Genomic DNA, 15,235 nt, shown 5'->3' with positions numbered 1-15,235 from the left:
AGTTGCTATTTTTCATGATAACTGTAAAAAAGGAAAACACGTGTTTTCTCAAAAATAAAAATATATTATGGAGGGGGGGGGTGATTTATATTATGGGGGGGGTGATTTATAGATTTTAGCGTTATATTTATTATTTTAGTATTACTATAAGCAGTGGAAGATTTTGTCTGAACAAAATCAAATTAAAAAAGATGATTAAAAGAATCGTTTTTGGCATCGGAAAATATGCAGAAGTTTTCCGATACCTCAAAAAGTTCTGATTTTTCCGATTCCCGATTCTGATTAAGCGTTCTAACACTAGTATATAAGCATATGTGTAATATACAATATTTTTCTTTTATAGGGTGATGCCTTTAAAGTTGAATGCATATACAATTCAACAAAAAGAAAGCAATTTACATGGGTATGTAAATTATTTGGAATTTTCATTTTTTACATAAAATGCTGCAATATGATCAAATTTTAAAATGCTAGAAAAAAATAAAACACCTAGAAAACGTTTATCGTATCGTAATTTCAATGATTAAAAATAGAAATACGATAAATATATATATTTTTTTAATCAACCTACGGTAAGTTTCATGAATAAACATTTTGTGTTAAAAAATAAAAAATGAAAATGCTTTTCTTTGTTTTAAAGATTTTTGGAGGGAAATCGGGGGAATTATTTTATGGCATTTTTTTTTTTGTCTATTCAGTTTTTTTTGGTTTTTTTAATTATTATTACTACTACTACTACTACTACTATTACTACTACTACAATAATAATAATAATAATAATAATAATAATAATAATAATAATAATAATAATAATAGTAATAATAATAATAATAATAATAATAATAATATTTTTTTTTTTTTTTTTTTTTTTAAGTTAGTGAGTAGGTTTCTTTTTTTTCCTTTTTTTAAAAGATTTTCAATTCCCCGCCAGGGAGTCCTAAGGAAGTACAGGGTGGAATTATAAAGTTGTCGCCCTAAAAAAAAAACGACACTACAGATTTATTTTTAAACTTTTATTGAAAAAATCAATTCAGGTAACTTGATTATGTAGTAGAACTGACATCTATTCAATGTAGCCACCTTCAGCCTCAATCACCGGCTTGATACAGGTCCAGAATTTTTTTCATGCCTTTTTCACAAGCGCCAGCAGGAGCTCGGCAAATACTCGGCAGATGGTGGCGGTCAGGCTGGCTTTGGTGTTGTGGGTGGTCGTGTTGGTGATGTTCTCGATGTATGACCAAATGAAGTAGTCGAGCAGGTTTAGGTCAGGAGAGGAGGGAGTAGTGAGAGAAGGGTACAAAGTTGTAGCACTCGTTCTGAAGCTAAGCCTGGGTCTTTTTGGACTCGTGGACCGGTGCCGAATCCTGCTGCCACACCCAGAGTCTGCCACTTTGTTTTCATCACTCTGTGTACATCCCTCTTATTCCTGGCAATCCAGCGACGCATTTTGAGGGTGTTGGCAATGGTCCTGCTGTCATAACTTCGATAAAGAGCATGAGTTGTACAGCGATTCATCTCCGACCTCCCTCATTGAACATTGTGTCACTTTCAAGCATGATAGAAGGCCCATGTCGTTCTTGAGATTTGTACACAACTAGCAAAGTAGTAAATGGTCTGCAACAAAAAGAAAACCGGTTTTTATCAAACGGAGATGGAATCATGTCGTCTTTTCTAAGGCGACAATTTTATCGTTCCACCCTGTACAATTATCTCAAAGGAAATTTTTCCAATCGGTCACGGTGTGTTCCGAACCGATGACACCTCCTGGCTGTAAATTTCAAACAGTTACAATGTCGTAAGATCACATGTATGTCCGATTAATTTCCATTCTTGATAAAATGAAAGAACTTTTTCCATCGACTGTAGCAGAATCTGCAAATCCGCTAGATTGATTGTGATGGCCAGTGATGTATACATCAACTTTTTCAGGGCAAGTGCTCAAGTGAAAAAAACAGCAAAAATATAGTTATAGACAGCGTCTCGGTGGGTCACAGGCCTATAATACATTCCTTTGAAAAGGGCACTTTTAAAACAGGTCTTAAAAGGCAGATGCTTGAGCACCCCTAGTACCTCCCTCTGCACGTCCCTGGTGATGGTTTTACTAAAATGATTTATTTTTAATGATTTAAATTTTTTTATATTTTCTTCCAATTTATTAACTGTCGTTACCTGAGCGTTTTGTCAAATTCCGGCGGTTTACGTAAAGTGCTGGAATATGCCGAGGCAACATTCACGAAGAACGCGTTGTTCTTTGCATAGTGCCCTATTTTTTTTTTCTTACTCAGGAGATGTAAATTAACCCAAACAAGATTGACGTGTGGGTGAGTGATCTAATTGAAAGTTTCAGACTATGAATTGGCGAAGCTTTTGTAAAAGAATCCCGCCACTGATATAAAAAATAATGATAATAACTGCTAAGGGGTTAAAAAAATTTTAAATTGGCACTTGACAGGAGTAAGTCGACTAAAAGTGCTCTTCTACGCATGCGCAAATATACATTTATACGTTAAAGTCGATTCATTTTTAACTATTTCTTATTCATTTGATGATAGCTCAAATGGTAATGACTAAGGTTCGAGCGCTAAATGTTTTGGTTTCGATTTTAGCTGATGGCACTGAAGTCATATTCATGTTTTTCTTCAACTTTTGAAACTACTATTGTATATTGAGTACAATATAATAATCAATAGAGTATTGGCTCTATAATAATAAATATAAAAACTGTATAAATTAAAATATATTTAAACGTATTTTACAACTGGGCAATGCCGAGAGGCAGATAGAATAAAATGGTTTGGTTTTGATTCTAGGTAATGGCACCGAAATCGTTTTTTTTGTTTTGTTGTTTTTTTTTGGGGGGGGAGTTTCCGCGACCGGGCAACGCCGGGAAGTCTGCTAGTATATAACAAAAGCAACATAAAACATTATATTTATAATGCCTAAAAATATTTTTTTTATTGCGTTCTTCCGTGATTGCAACCTTTATCCATTATCGTGTGATATATACATATACATATATATATATATATATATATATATATATATATATATATATATATATATTAAATGAATAAAATTATATATATATATATTTTAAATAAAATTAAATATATATATATATATTTTTTAAATAAATAAAATTAAATATATATATATTAAATAAATAAAATTAAATATATATATATTTTAAATAAATTAAATATATATATATATTTTAAATAAATAAAATTATATATACAGTGATGATCATATTTATTGCAAGGGTTTTTTGCAATTATGTTTGTTGTTCCTTTGTTATTTATTTTTTCTAAAATCCGATTGCTGCATCGGAAAGGCCAGTTAAAAATACATAATATACTTTGTTATTTTCTTTAATTTAATCCCTTTTTTAGAATTTATTAGACAAAATTTAACTTTTATTTTACCGTGCCAATAAATATGATCATCACTGTATATATATATATTTTAAATAAATAAAATTATATATATATATATATATATATATATATATATATATATATATATATATATATATATATATATATATATATATATCTTTTCTTTATCATTACAGGGTGGATTCGCAACAACGGACGAGATGTGTCTTGTCTATATCATGTATTATCCGAAAATGACCGCCACTACCTGCACGAGTGGCATTGCAGTACATAATACAGTTTGGATGAACAATAGCATGTACGCTTTCTTTATTTTTTTTTATTTTTAGTGGTTCATGTTTCGATATGTAAAACCGGGTTTTAATATTTATGCACGACAAATTAAGGCCCGGTAAATAACTCCTGTTGATTTTCTATTCAAGTGATATTTAGGCGCGTCATTAGGGCAACCTTGAACCTAGGATTCTTACGTCAAGAACAATAAAAAATGGCTCCTGTTGATTTTCTATTCGGGTGATATTTAGGCACGTCATTAGAGCAACCTGGGATTCTTACGTCAATAACAATAAAAAGCATTTGATTTTAATGTAGATAGACTGGCAAGCTGTTATTTTTTAGGCTTTTTTTTACTCCTTTTAAAATAAAAAGGATTTCTGTTTGTTAATTTTTGTTGTTTTGTTTGTTTGTTTTTTTTATGTTTTTTAAGGTGGGGGGTAGTCTGACAGGCCGAGACTTGAGGTGAATTAAATAATTTTTGATTTGTTTACTTTTTATCGTTATTTGTAAACAATTGCTATTTTAAAAAATTAAAAAAAGGAAAACACTATTAAAAAGGAAAAAAAAAATGCCACTTGTGTGTAGATACAACTTTTTGGGTTTTCGGTTGGGACATTTGGAGAGTGCATAGCAAGGGCAGACAAATGCAATTTCGAGATCGAATTAAAAATCAAAAATATATTTTTTTTTTTTTTTAACAAATACTGACATTTTTTAATGCATGTTTTTTTGTTTCTTTGAGAAAGTGTGTTTAAAATAAATCTAAGAAACTTATAGCACAAAATAAAGCTTCATATTATTTGGATTCTTCAGACTACTGTTCTCATTTGGAGTGTCATTTTCGCAACGTTTCGGTCGATGTAACGTCCGACCTTCTTTTTTTCCAAGTACTCACTGCGGCACAGTGGTAAGAGTACTTGGAAAAATCAATTGTAAAAGTGACCTAGAGGCTAATCATGATAAGCGTAAAAATGAAAATGCTTTCCGCTAGTTTGAGCGATTCTTTTAGCGAGTCACTGGGAGTCTAACACATTATGAAAATAAATGAAAAATTTTAATATTTGTAGGTAGTGCCCAGTTCTAATGCAAAGTTCGAGGAATCCAAATAATAATCAAACGAATAATAATAATAATAATAATAATAATAATAATAATAATAATAGTAGTAGTAATAATAATAATAATAATAATAATAATAATAATAATCATAATAATAATAATAATAATAAATGAATAACCAGTCCTCATCTTAAACATTCATGAACGTAAAATATTTGCTTGTTTTTTTTTAACAAAACAGAGATTGTTTTATTTTTTAATAAAAACAAACACAAAGTTTTCGTTACACGGTTATTGAATTAAAATAAATGTAACAAACTTATAATAACGAAAAATAATAGGTACGGGAAAAAATGGCGGAATAAAGATAGGGGGACGTAGTTTTGAAAGCCGATTTATCATAATTTTCCTACTATTTTTTTTATTGTATTTGAAAGATTAATGACTAAAGTTAATTTTCCAGAGGAAACAAAAATATTTGTACACGTGAAAAAAAAAGTTATTAAAAAATGTTTTCACGACGAGCTAACCAATTCAGTTAAATTTGGAAGTTAAATAAATTCATTGTAAAAACCCTTGGAAAGATAAATATTAATTCTCTGGGTCTATTTCAAAGATAATTAGTAAAGTTCTAAGATACTGAATTAAATAAAAAAGTACCTTGTTTGTACTAAACAAACTTAATTAACTCCCAAACGCGAGAGATTCTCGCTTTGTTCAACCGAAAGAAAACAAATTCCTCGTCACATGGATTATACGGAAGTCCAAAATTTCAGACAGTCGAAAGGCTGTCTGAAAATGACGTTAGGAAGTTAAAGGAGGTAGGGGTGCTGTTTTTTTTATTTTTTTCCTGCTAGAACGTTTGTCTAATTTTTACCAATTTAATTATTTTTCTATATTCCTACTTTTAAATAAAAAAAAAAGTGTTATTTTTCAAGGTTTTATAAAAATTATGTTACGCCGGAAGTTTCACATTCATGCAAGCAAGAAAAATATTAGAATCGTACATATAAAAAATATGCGAGTAGAAATTATTTTTACAATTATAATTTTTTGTGTGAAAATATTAAATAAACAATGCTTAATTGAATGATAATATTGGTAGTTCGAGAAGTTAATGTTTCTTCAATTTATATCGAATTCATTAATACTGACTTGATTTTCGTAGAATTAAATATTTTTTTAATTGTTATAATTTACAATGCTTTATTTGGGCAATTCTTTTTTGGTACATCAGGACGCCAGCTCGCCAAAAAGTACGCCACGCGGCCACTTTCATTCCGTTATAAAAACAACTTTCTACGGGAAAAAAACAACAACTTATTTTTACATTTTTTATCTCGTGAATAAACATAAAATAATATATTAAAAACCGCGTTTATTATTTTTAATATCCAACAACGGAGTCGAAGTCAATGTTTTCGATTTTAAAACAAAAGTAATTTTTTGGTAAATCTCTGTTTGGCGAACTCATGAATTATTTTTTTTATTTAAATTGTTTCATTATTATTGTAATGAAAAAAGTTTCATTCAACACACAAAACCAAAACCACATATTAATGATAAATGATTTATTATTCTATTTGTTGAAATTTACTAATTTTTAAATGAAAAAAAAAGTTAATAAAAAAAAGTTGTTTATGTAAAAATGGTTGTAAAACTGAGAAATTATTTTAATATTCATTTTAAAAAATTGGTATTTTTTGTTTTATTTTTAGATTAGGTTCACCTTATAAACACCCCAACCTCCCCATGTTAAGAACAGCTTTCGGAATAAACACCATTGGGGGAGGGGGGATATTTGCAAAATTTAACTGATATTTGTTGTCAGCATACCTACCTGCAAATACTATTAAAAAAAAAGAGAGAGAGGTTCAGTGTCCGTTCCAGAGAAGTAGATTTATTTATCAATAAAAGTCGTCATTTAAAAAGAAAATTGTGAAGGTGGACCTAAATGTAAATACTTACCAAAAAGTTATCCGTTCATGTAAATTAAAAGTGTTTGTAAAAGTGAGAAATTATTAATAAATGTTTAGTAACTTTTTCTTTTAATATTCATAAAGAGTAAAACTTTTTTTTAATATTCATGAAAAGAGTTAAGCCAACGCAAATAAATAAATAAATATTTGTAGAAGTGGCAAATTATCAATAAATGGTTTAGTTACTTTTTTATTCATGAAAAGAGTTAAGCCAACGTAAATAAACATTTGTAAAAGTGCGAAAGGCAACGTAATTAAATAAATAAAAAATGTCATGTGCGCATGCGTTAGCCTTGACTAGGGGGGGGGTAAGGAAGCGACCATTAAATAATTCTGCTAGTCGCCATGGAACTCAACGCCCAAGGAGTACCGTTTTTTTTATTTAAACAAAATAATACATTTCCACTAAGATTTAAGTAAAAATAATTTCCTGATTTTTGGTGAATTAAAAGTAAAGGGAGGGGTCGAAATGTTTATACATTTTGAGTATCGGCATTCATTTTGCAAGTACATACAAAATAAAGTTGTTTTATAAAAAAAAATAGATTTGGTGGACGTCCACGAGATTACCCGCCACCTCTAAACTCCACAATTTACATTTATATATATATATATATATATATATATATATATATATATATATATATATATATATATATATATATATATATATATATAACTACTTCATTTACTCACATAAACCTAATATACGAAAGTATAGATTTATGCCGATTACAAACTTAACTTTATGATTTAAAAAAAAAATGAAGAAAATACATAATAAATAAAAAAACACCGTATAAAAACAACACTAGCGAATAAATACTGGGAACTCAAAGAAAGCGGACATTCGCCGGTAGTCGAATGGAAAATAATGAGACAAGCTACCACGTGCAGACATTTAGACGACCCATGTAAATTATGCCTCCATGAAAAATTTGCTATGCTGTACTTTAAAGAACCTCAAAATCTATTAAACTGTAGACGAGAAATAGCAAACAACTTTGTTCACAAAATAAAACTTACTCTAGGATAGCGATACAAAATAGCTTTAAAACTAACAATAACAATAGAAAACAAGCAAATAAATAAATTAAATAAACATGAATATACATAAACGATCACACATATATGTATATATATATATATATATATGTGTGTGTATATATATATATGTGCATGTGTGTGTGTACACATAGGTATATTTATATATATATAAAAAGGAAGGAAAACGTCTACCTTAAACCACTAACCTAGTTCTAAAACAGATCCTTTGTTCGATAAAATGCATGCCTATTGGCTGATAGGAAGGGGCGCGGTGGATACTAGAAAGTTGATTGGCTAATTAGAAATCCTCAACATATATAAAAACAAGAAGCAACCACAGAATTCGCGCATAAGCCTGACGAATCCTATAGTGGATGAAACGCAGAATATTCAGTGTAGCTTAATCGCCACATATATTTTATAAATTACTATATATATATATATACTTTTTTCGCGTTTTTTCACCGATTACAAACTTAACTTTATGATTTAAAAGAAAATGAAAAAAAAATTATCGTCAGGATCAGTTTTCAACCATAACGTTCTAATAAATTGAACACCTACTTTGTGGCCATTATCGAGAAAAATGGCGACTCTCTTACGTGATTTATGAATATTTCCGTCTAAAACTTTCTTAATCCCTTCCTCTCTCTAGGTTTAGTTATCTCTCTCCAACTATCTATTTAGGGTACATTTTTACTTTCTTTCCAACTCTAGAATCACCTTTAAATGACGACTTTTATAGGATTTCTGATATGCTGAAAACGAACATCATTGTAATGTGCTACTTTGGCGTCGGAAACAAATTTCCAAGTGTATTGAAAAAGATCCATTTTTAGAGTGACCATTTCAATTTTTACCAAATTCTTAAAAAAAGTCTTTTAACAATTTCTTATAGTTGGGATTCTTTCAAACGAAACGACGTGGTTCCTCCGTAACCCCCTTTTTAGACGGTCACGTGAGACAACCGCCAGTTTTTTGTCAATAATGGTCACAAAATGAGTGTTAAATTTAATACAACGTTATAATTGAAAACTGATCCCTAGGAACTACCAAAAGTCACCACAGAATTACCCCCCTATATGTAAAACGATGTAACTTTATTATAAATTAATATTATCAATATAACTTTTGTACCATTTAAAAGAAGGGCAAAATAAACCAGTAATAATTTTTTTAAATTTTTTTTATCGTACGAAAATAATGAAATTGTGAGACGAAAATCGTGTTTATATAATTGGCACTTTAAAATAACGTTCCCATGTAGTAAGCATTTCGAACGTGAAAACATACCCGTGTTTAATAAAGCTAGCAAAAATCAACTTTCGTGAAATTTTCGATACTTATCCATTTTAGAATGAAATTACATGTAAAATGCAGTTTCCGTAAAATATACAAGGGAAAATATTTTTTTAGTGCGTGTCCCCCCCCCATATTTATTTTTTCGAAATTTAAAAAAAATATATTTAAATCTATCGACATTTCTATTTATTATGAAACATAAGAGTTCAAATAAGTATTATAAAACATATTTATTTTTTAAAAATTGAAATACACGTATTGAACAAAAAATTACCTTGAAGTTGCAATTAAAAAATGATATAAATTTAATATTATTATGTTTTTTTAAATAGCGTTTTTTTTCGAATTAATATATACTATGATCTGTTGAATTGTCAAGAAAAGGAACTTCCTAAAACTTAATTTTTAAAAGATTAAAACGATTAAAAAGATTTTTTAATATTAAAGTTTTACTCTTGTCAGCTATTTTATCGGCAGATTAAAACCAATTTGAAAATATTATTGCACAAATATTATGGATTTTGTAGGCCCCCCCCCTCATATTTTGTTTGTCTCTTTTTATCGAACAAAATATGGAACCCCGTAGGTAACCAAATGAACATTCAGTAAAACTGTATTTCATATTTAATATGCAAATGTTTATAATATTATTAATAGTTAAACTGTGTAAATCTTAAAACCTAGCAAAATTATAACAAAGATTAATTATTAATTGCAGTTTGAAGAAGATAAACAAAGGTTTTAAAAAATCATTAAGTCGCTTCTGCTTTTCCATAGTTCGTATAGTTAATACAAATCTGATGTCACGGAAACATGCGGTCCATTTTTCACAATCGTTTGGCAGACCCTACTGATCCCAACGATAAAAGTTTTTTTGTTTTTTTTTCAATTTTTTTTTTAATCTGAAAGTTTAGTTTGTAATCGATGAGATAAACGTGAAAAAAGTTTTTTTTTGGGGGGTGGGGGTTTAAGTATAGATTGTGGAATTTAAAGATAGGGGAAGGGTCCAATCTATTAGACGTCCGCCATAGACTTAAAAAAAAACGTAAAACCAAAACAGTTGTACCTGTGCACAAGTGCCGAAATGTGTTACAAAAATTTTATGTTCATGTTTCCCTTTAAAAAAATTTTTTAATGTTTATTTTATTTTAAAAACAACTTTCTCAACAACAAAAAAAAAGCATGCATTCAAAAATTCAGAATTCTGGTTTCGTTACAAAAAAATCTTTTCGATTTTCGATTCGGTCATTAAATTGAATTTGGCTGGCCTTGATATGCACTCTCCAAATGTCCGAACTGCAAGCCAAAGAAGGTGTACTTTTGCACATATGTTCTAAAAAAATTACGTTTTTAGAAAAGTAAACAAATATTTTTTTAATTTATTTTTATTTCGAACTATTATTCTCATCTTTATTAGTTGTTGTTTTGTTTATTCACAACGTTATATATATATATATATATATATATATATATATATATATATATATATATATATATATATATATATATATATATATATATATATATATATATATATCACAAGGTTATATATATATATATATATATATATATATATATATATATTTTTATCTTTGAATATTCCGCCCTAGTCTGAAAAAAAAACTTATTCATTTTTTATGAAGACTTTTAGTGAAAAAAAAAGCTGCAGAGGCCATTTGTCGTATCTTAATTTGCTATAGCTTAATTCGTCGTGCGTAAACATCATACGAATAAAAAATCAACAACTTTCGTGCCTTAATTTGTTGGGCAGAAATAATAAGACCGCGTTAGAACCTGTCGATTTTTTGATAGACAAATTACACTTATACGAGGTGGCTTCAATAAGTATCTAGACTTTTTCATATGGGCACTTTAATTGATAGTACACACATGAAACTCTAGCCCCCTTCGAAGTAATCTCCTCTGGCTGCAATGCACTTGTTATACCGTTTCAACAACTTCTGGGGGACTCCATGAAAGTCCTCGTGTGTGAGTGTGCCAATGATCCTCGTCACAGCATCTTTCATCTCCTCAATTGTCTCATAACGACAGCTTCTAATGTTATCATTTAACTTAGGAAATAACCAAAATTCCCAGGGAGCAAGGTCCGGACTATAGGGAGGGTGAGGAACTGTTTTGATGGCCATCTTAGTCAAATAGTCTGTGACAAGGATGGAGTTGTAGACTGATACATTTGCTCAAATCTTCCACATCTTCAGTTCCTCGCGAATAATTGTGTATACAGTTCCCACACTGACATCAAACTGTGCACTTATTGTCTCGATAGACATATGACGGTCCTTATACATAAAATTCTTGATTTGGCCAATCAGTTCTGGTGTTCTGACTTCCTTACGTCTACCACACCTCTCATCATCCCTCACAGACTCTTCGCCTTCCTTGAATCTCTTATGCCACTCAAAAACTGATGCTCGATTCATGCAAGATGGTCCATGAGTAGTCTGAAACATTTTATACATTTCTGTGACATTTTTTCCAAGTTTACAATAGAATTTTACTGCATATTGTTCTTCTAAAGTGTTCTCGCGTCCAGATTGCATTTTTGAAATTCACTAGCTATGCCAATCAGTCTTTAGTAGGGTGTGTTTCAATTCCTGCTGTAGCTGTTCATTTGAACTTGAAATCATAAAAATTGGTTAATCATCTCATAAGATGTATAGCAATGACATATTGAATTTTCAAGAGTCTACAACAATTTTAAATGCCTGTACTAAAAAGGTCTGGAAACTTATTGAAAGCACCTCGTATTTCCGGTTATTCACCTAAATTTTTCTCGTGTATTGTGGCATTGACACTTGATGCGTTTTTTTGTTTTCTTTGAGGAGCACTTAGGCCTTCAAAAAAGTCTCTGGGCAACCCCGTCGACATTTCCCAGAAAGGGCGCCTAAGGCGATTAGCAATAAACTAACCTCTTCTGAAAGAGAGAAGGCAATGTTCGGGAGGGGGGGTGTTTAGAACTGCGTAGGACCAGCATCGTACCACAATCAACGGGTAAAAGGCCATTTTAGAAACGGTCTAAATTCTATTTTAAGTTATTTCTTAAGAAAATAAATTGAAAAAGAAAATATGTACCTCGTGGTAATTTTTAATGCCGTTTGACACTGAATTTCAGACCCATTTTTAGCACTTGGAGATTTTCTATTTCCATAAAAGTAAAAAATATATCCCTTGCAAGCAGCCCCCAAAAAATGTGGGTGATGAATTTTATGTAGGTGGGGCGTGTATTTCTTTGTAGTGTAGTGTTTATATAATGTGTGCATGTCCTGCGTGTGTATGCTATGTATATATATGTATATATATATATATGTGTGTGTATATATATATGTATATATATATATAGATAGATAGATAGATAGATAGATATAGATAAGGAGAGAAAGAAAGATAGACAGGCAAACTGTTTCAATGTATCACAGATTTTCAGTGCGACTAGGCAACCAACTTCCTTAAGCTAGGATCGTAAACTCGACTGTCTGACAATAGTCAGAGCTTATAATCTCCGGATTATTTAACTACTGCTATGATAAGTAAAATCTCAATGATAAACATTGTCAAACGTCAGAAGCTCCATTTATTTACACAATGAGCATTGCATTATACCGTGACCTTCGTAATATATGTAATCAATGTTATTATTGCAGAAGGTCGTGGTTACACATTAGTGTTAGTTTGTTATTTCACTCGCCAGAATGCTCACCTCAACACATCTACAGAGAGACTGCTTCATTGTATTACAGCTCTTCAGTACGGTTAGATAAACAAGTGTCTTAAGTTGGGACCAAAACTGTGTGTGTGTGTGTGTGTGTGTGTGTGTGTGTGCGTGCGTGCGTGCGTGCGTGCGTGCGTGTGTGTGTGTGTGTGTGTTTCGTTTCGTTTCGTTTCGTTTCTCTTTTCAGTGAGAACGTTGTCCAATTCCAGAAACAGGAGGTCGCCGAGGAATTTGAGAAGTCAGTCAATGGCATTGGAAGAAACTCTTCTTTTCTGACATTTTGTTCCGATGGAAATTCCGTAAGTCCAAAATTAGATTATGTTAAACGGTTCATAAATTCCTTTTTCTGAAACCATTGAAAGTTTCAGATTTTACATTCGTTTTGGAGTTTCAAGAAAAATAGTTCCCAAGCCTTTTTTTTTTAAATGGTTGTACACTATTGAGTTTTTATATTTTCACGTCACACCTATTATAAAAAATAGATATTTGTACTCATACTTATAATTTTAATTGTCTAATTTTTTAAGGTAATTTAAGTTTCAGATTTTGTAATATTTGTTTAATATTATTTCTGCTTATCGATTATATCATGTGATTTTTTTGTCTGTTGAAAACGAGGCAAAAGTATGTGGACAGTTGCTATTGAATTACAAGCAGGAATTTGATCAGTTACAGTTGGGTTGTATTATTGAGGATGTGTAACATCCAGGGTGTTCAAATCCATAAGGCAACGGTTCCCCACTTTTTTGATATGGTGTTACGCTATTGAGTTTTTCGAATTCTTCTGCCACAACTATCACAAAAATATTTTCTACCTATAAAGCCTTTTTTTTTTTTCAAGGAAGTCACCACTTATCAAGGCCCCGAGGCCACTCGGGGATAAGGGTTATTACATGTACAGTAATCAATGGGATAATAGCGTAGTAATCGCTAGTAATGAAGATTTGGGGGGGGGGGGTTCAACTGGAAGTTGTTTATGTTGGACTTGAAGACATCCAAGTTGTAGTGAGGAGGGAAACAGGCAAACGGAAGAGAGTTCCACAGGCGCTCACTTCTAAGAAAAAAACTTTGTTCATGGAATTTTGCAATGAAACAATATAAAAACAAAGATTATATAAGGAGAATTTTTATCCACATAAACCAACCTATTCCGTATTTATTTCTATCTGAAGGTGTTTGTCAGTGAGGCAGTTGTGCCTGGTGTTTCTTAACTACTGCTGCAATATGTAAGTGAACATGCCCGAAACACACTCTTTTTTTTTTTTTTTTTTACATAGGCATCACCTATGTGAAGTAAACCTTTATGCCATACTCTATCAAAGGCCTTTGATATGTCAAGAGCAATTACCCTAGAAAGGTAGCCTCTGTCGAGAAATTTGCTAATCCTATGAAATATAACTGTAAGCACATCTGCTGTAGATCTAGCAGAACGGAAACCATATTGCGTGTCACTAAGAAGCTTATTTTTGCTAAGATGGTTGATTACTTCTCTATTTAACACAGATTCCAGCAACTTCACATGACGCACAGGAGATTATTGGCCTGTACTGTGAGAGAGATGAGCGATCACCTGAATTCTTAAATACAGGGCATACTGATGACATTTTCCAGGGTGACGGGAAGCAATTCTCCTTAAGACAACGTTTAAATAGTTTTGTAAGGATGGGCGCAAGTTCTGGTTGAAGTCTTTTGAGTACTATAATTGGAATACCGTCAGGGCCGGTTGCTTTACTGGAATCAAGGTTTTTGATTAGCTTGGCAACATCACGTATAGATATTTGTATATCACATAGCATGTTTTCTGATACAGAAGGAAATATTGAAGGTTGGCAGCCTTGGTCACAAAGGTTAGAATTAGCTGCAACGTTCTTGGCAAAGAGTTTGGCTTCGTCTGATGCTGACGAGATTACCTGTCCATTTTCTGAGAGTTGGGATAGAGCACACGCTTCTGTTTAGGATTCTGTTTGCTATTTGTTAAAACTGGTGGGAACCAAGCCACTGCTCAGCTACTTTGGACTTGACGGACTGAGCATATAACTCTCTTGCGTTCTTTAATACTTTTTTACAGTGGTTGCTGGCAGTTCTGAAAGCGGCTTTAGTCTCAGTACATCTATTACATTGGAAGCAATGGAAAAAGTGATTTCTATGCGCAATGGCAGCAGCACATTCCAGAGAGAACCACGGCTGACTGTTAGGTTTTTGCTGGAATTTTTTCGGGGGTATGAAACGGTCTATACCTACAATTAACCATTCTGTCAGGTCTGATACTATAGAGGACACATCCTTTTTAGACATGGAACACAGAGGTAGATCTGATATAAATGTGCCAAAGCTATCCCAGTCAGCCATAGAGTATCGATATGTTGTACAATGGAGAGGTACATCTGGGGACTTATTACAATTCATTTTTATCTTAACTGATACAACTGAGGGGTCGCAAGATC

At 31.4% G+C, this 15,235-nt stretch overlaps 1 protein-coding gene across 5 annotated transcripts in view; it reads left to right on the top strand.

Annotated features, from left to right (window-relative positions):
* The window catches only part of LOC145263083 (DBH-like monooxygenase protein 1), a 414,483-nt gene that overhangs the window by 387,488 nt on the left and 11,760 nt on the right, over positions 1–15,235 (top strand). For 3 of the 5 annotated variants that reach the window (XM_080119961.1, XM_080119959.1, XM_080119958.1), the window contains 3 exons: positions 344–403; positions 3,575–3,696; positions 12,979–13,090. In XM_080119961.1, the coding sequence (XP_079976087.1) occupies positions 344–403; positions 3,575–3,696; positions 12,979–13,090 (294 nt within the window). The remainder of the gene's footprint in view (positions 1–343; positions 404–3,574; positions 3,697–12,978; positions 13,091–15,235) is intronic. The other 2 variants (XR_013864474.1, XM_080119960.1) reach the window with 2 other exon arrangements.

Source organism: Euprymna scolopes, chromosome 38 (genome assembly GCF_053919585.1).
Source record: "Euprymna scolopes isolate OS-2025 chromosome 38, ASM5391958v1, whole genome shotgun sequence".
Taxonomy (NCBI): domain Eukaryota; kingdom Metazoa; phylum Mollusca; class Cephalopoda; order Sepiida; family Sepiolidae; genus Euprymna; species Euprymna scolopes.
This window is presented reverse-complemented; position numbering and strand designations above follow the sequence as displayed.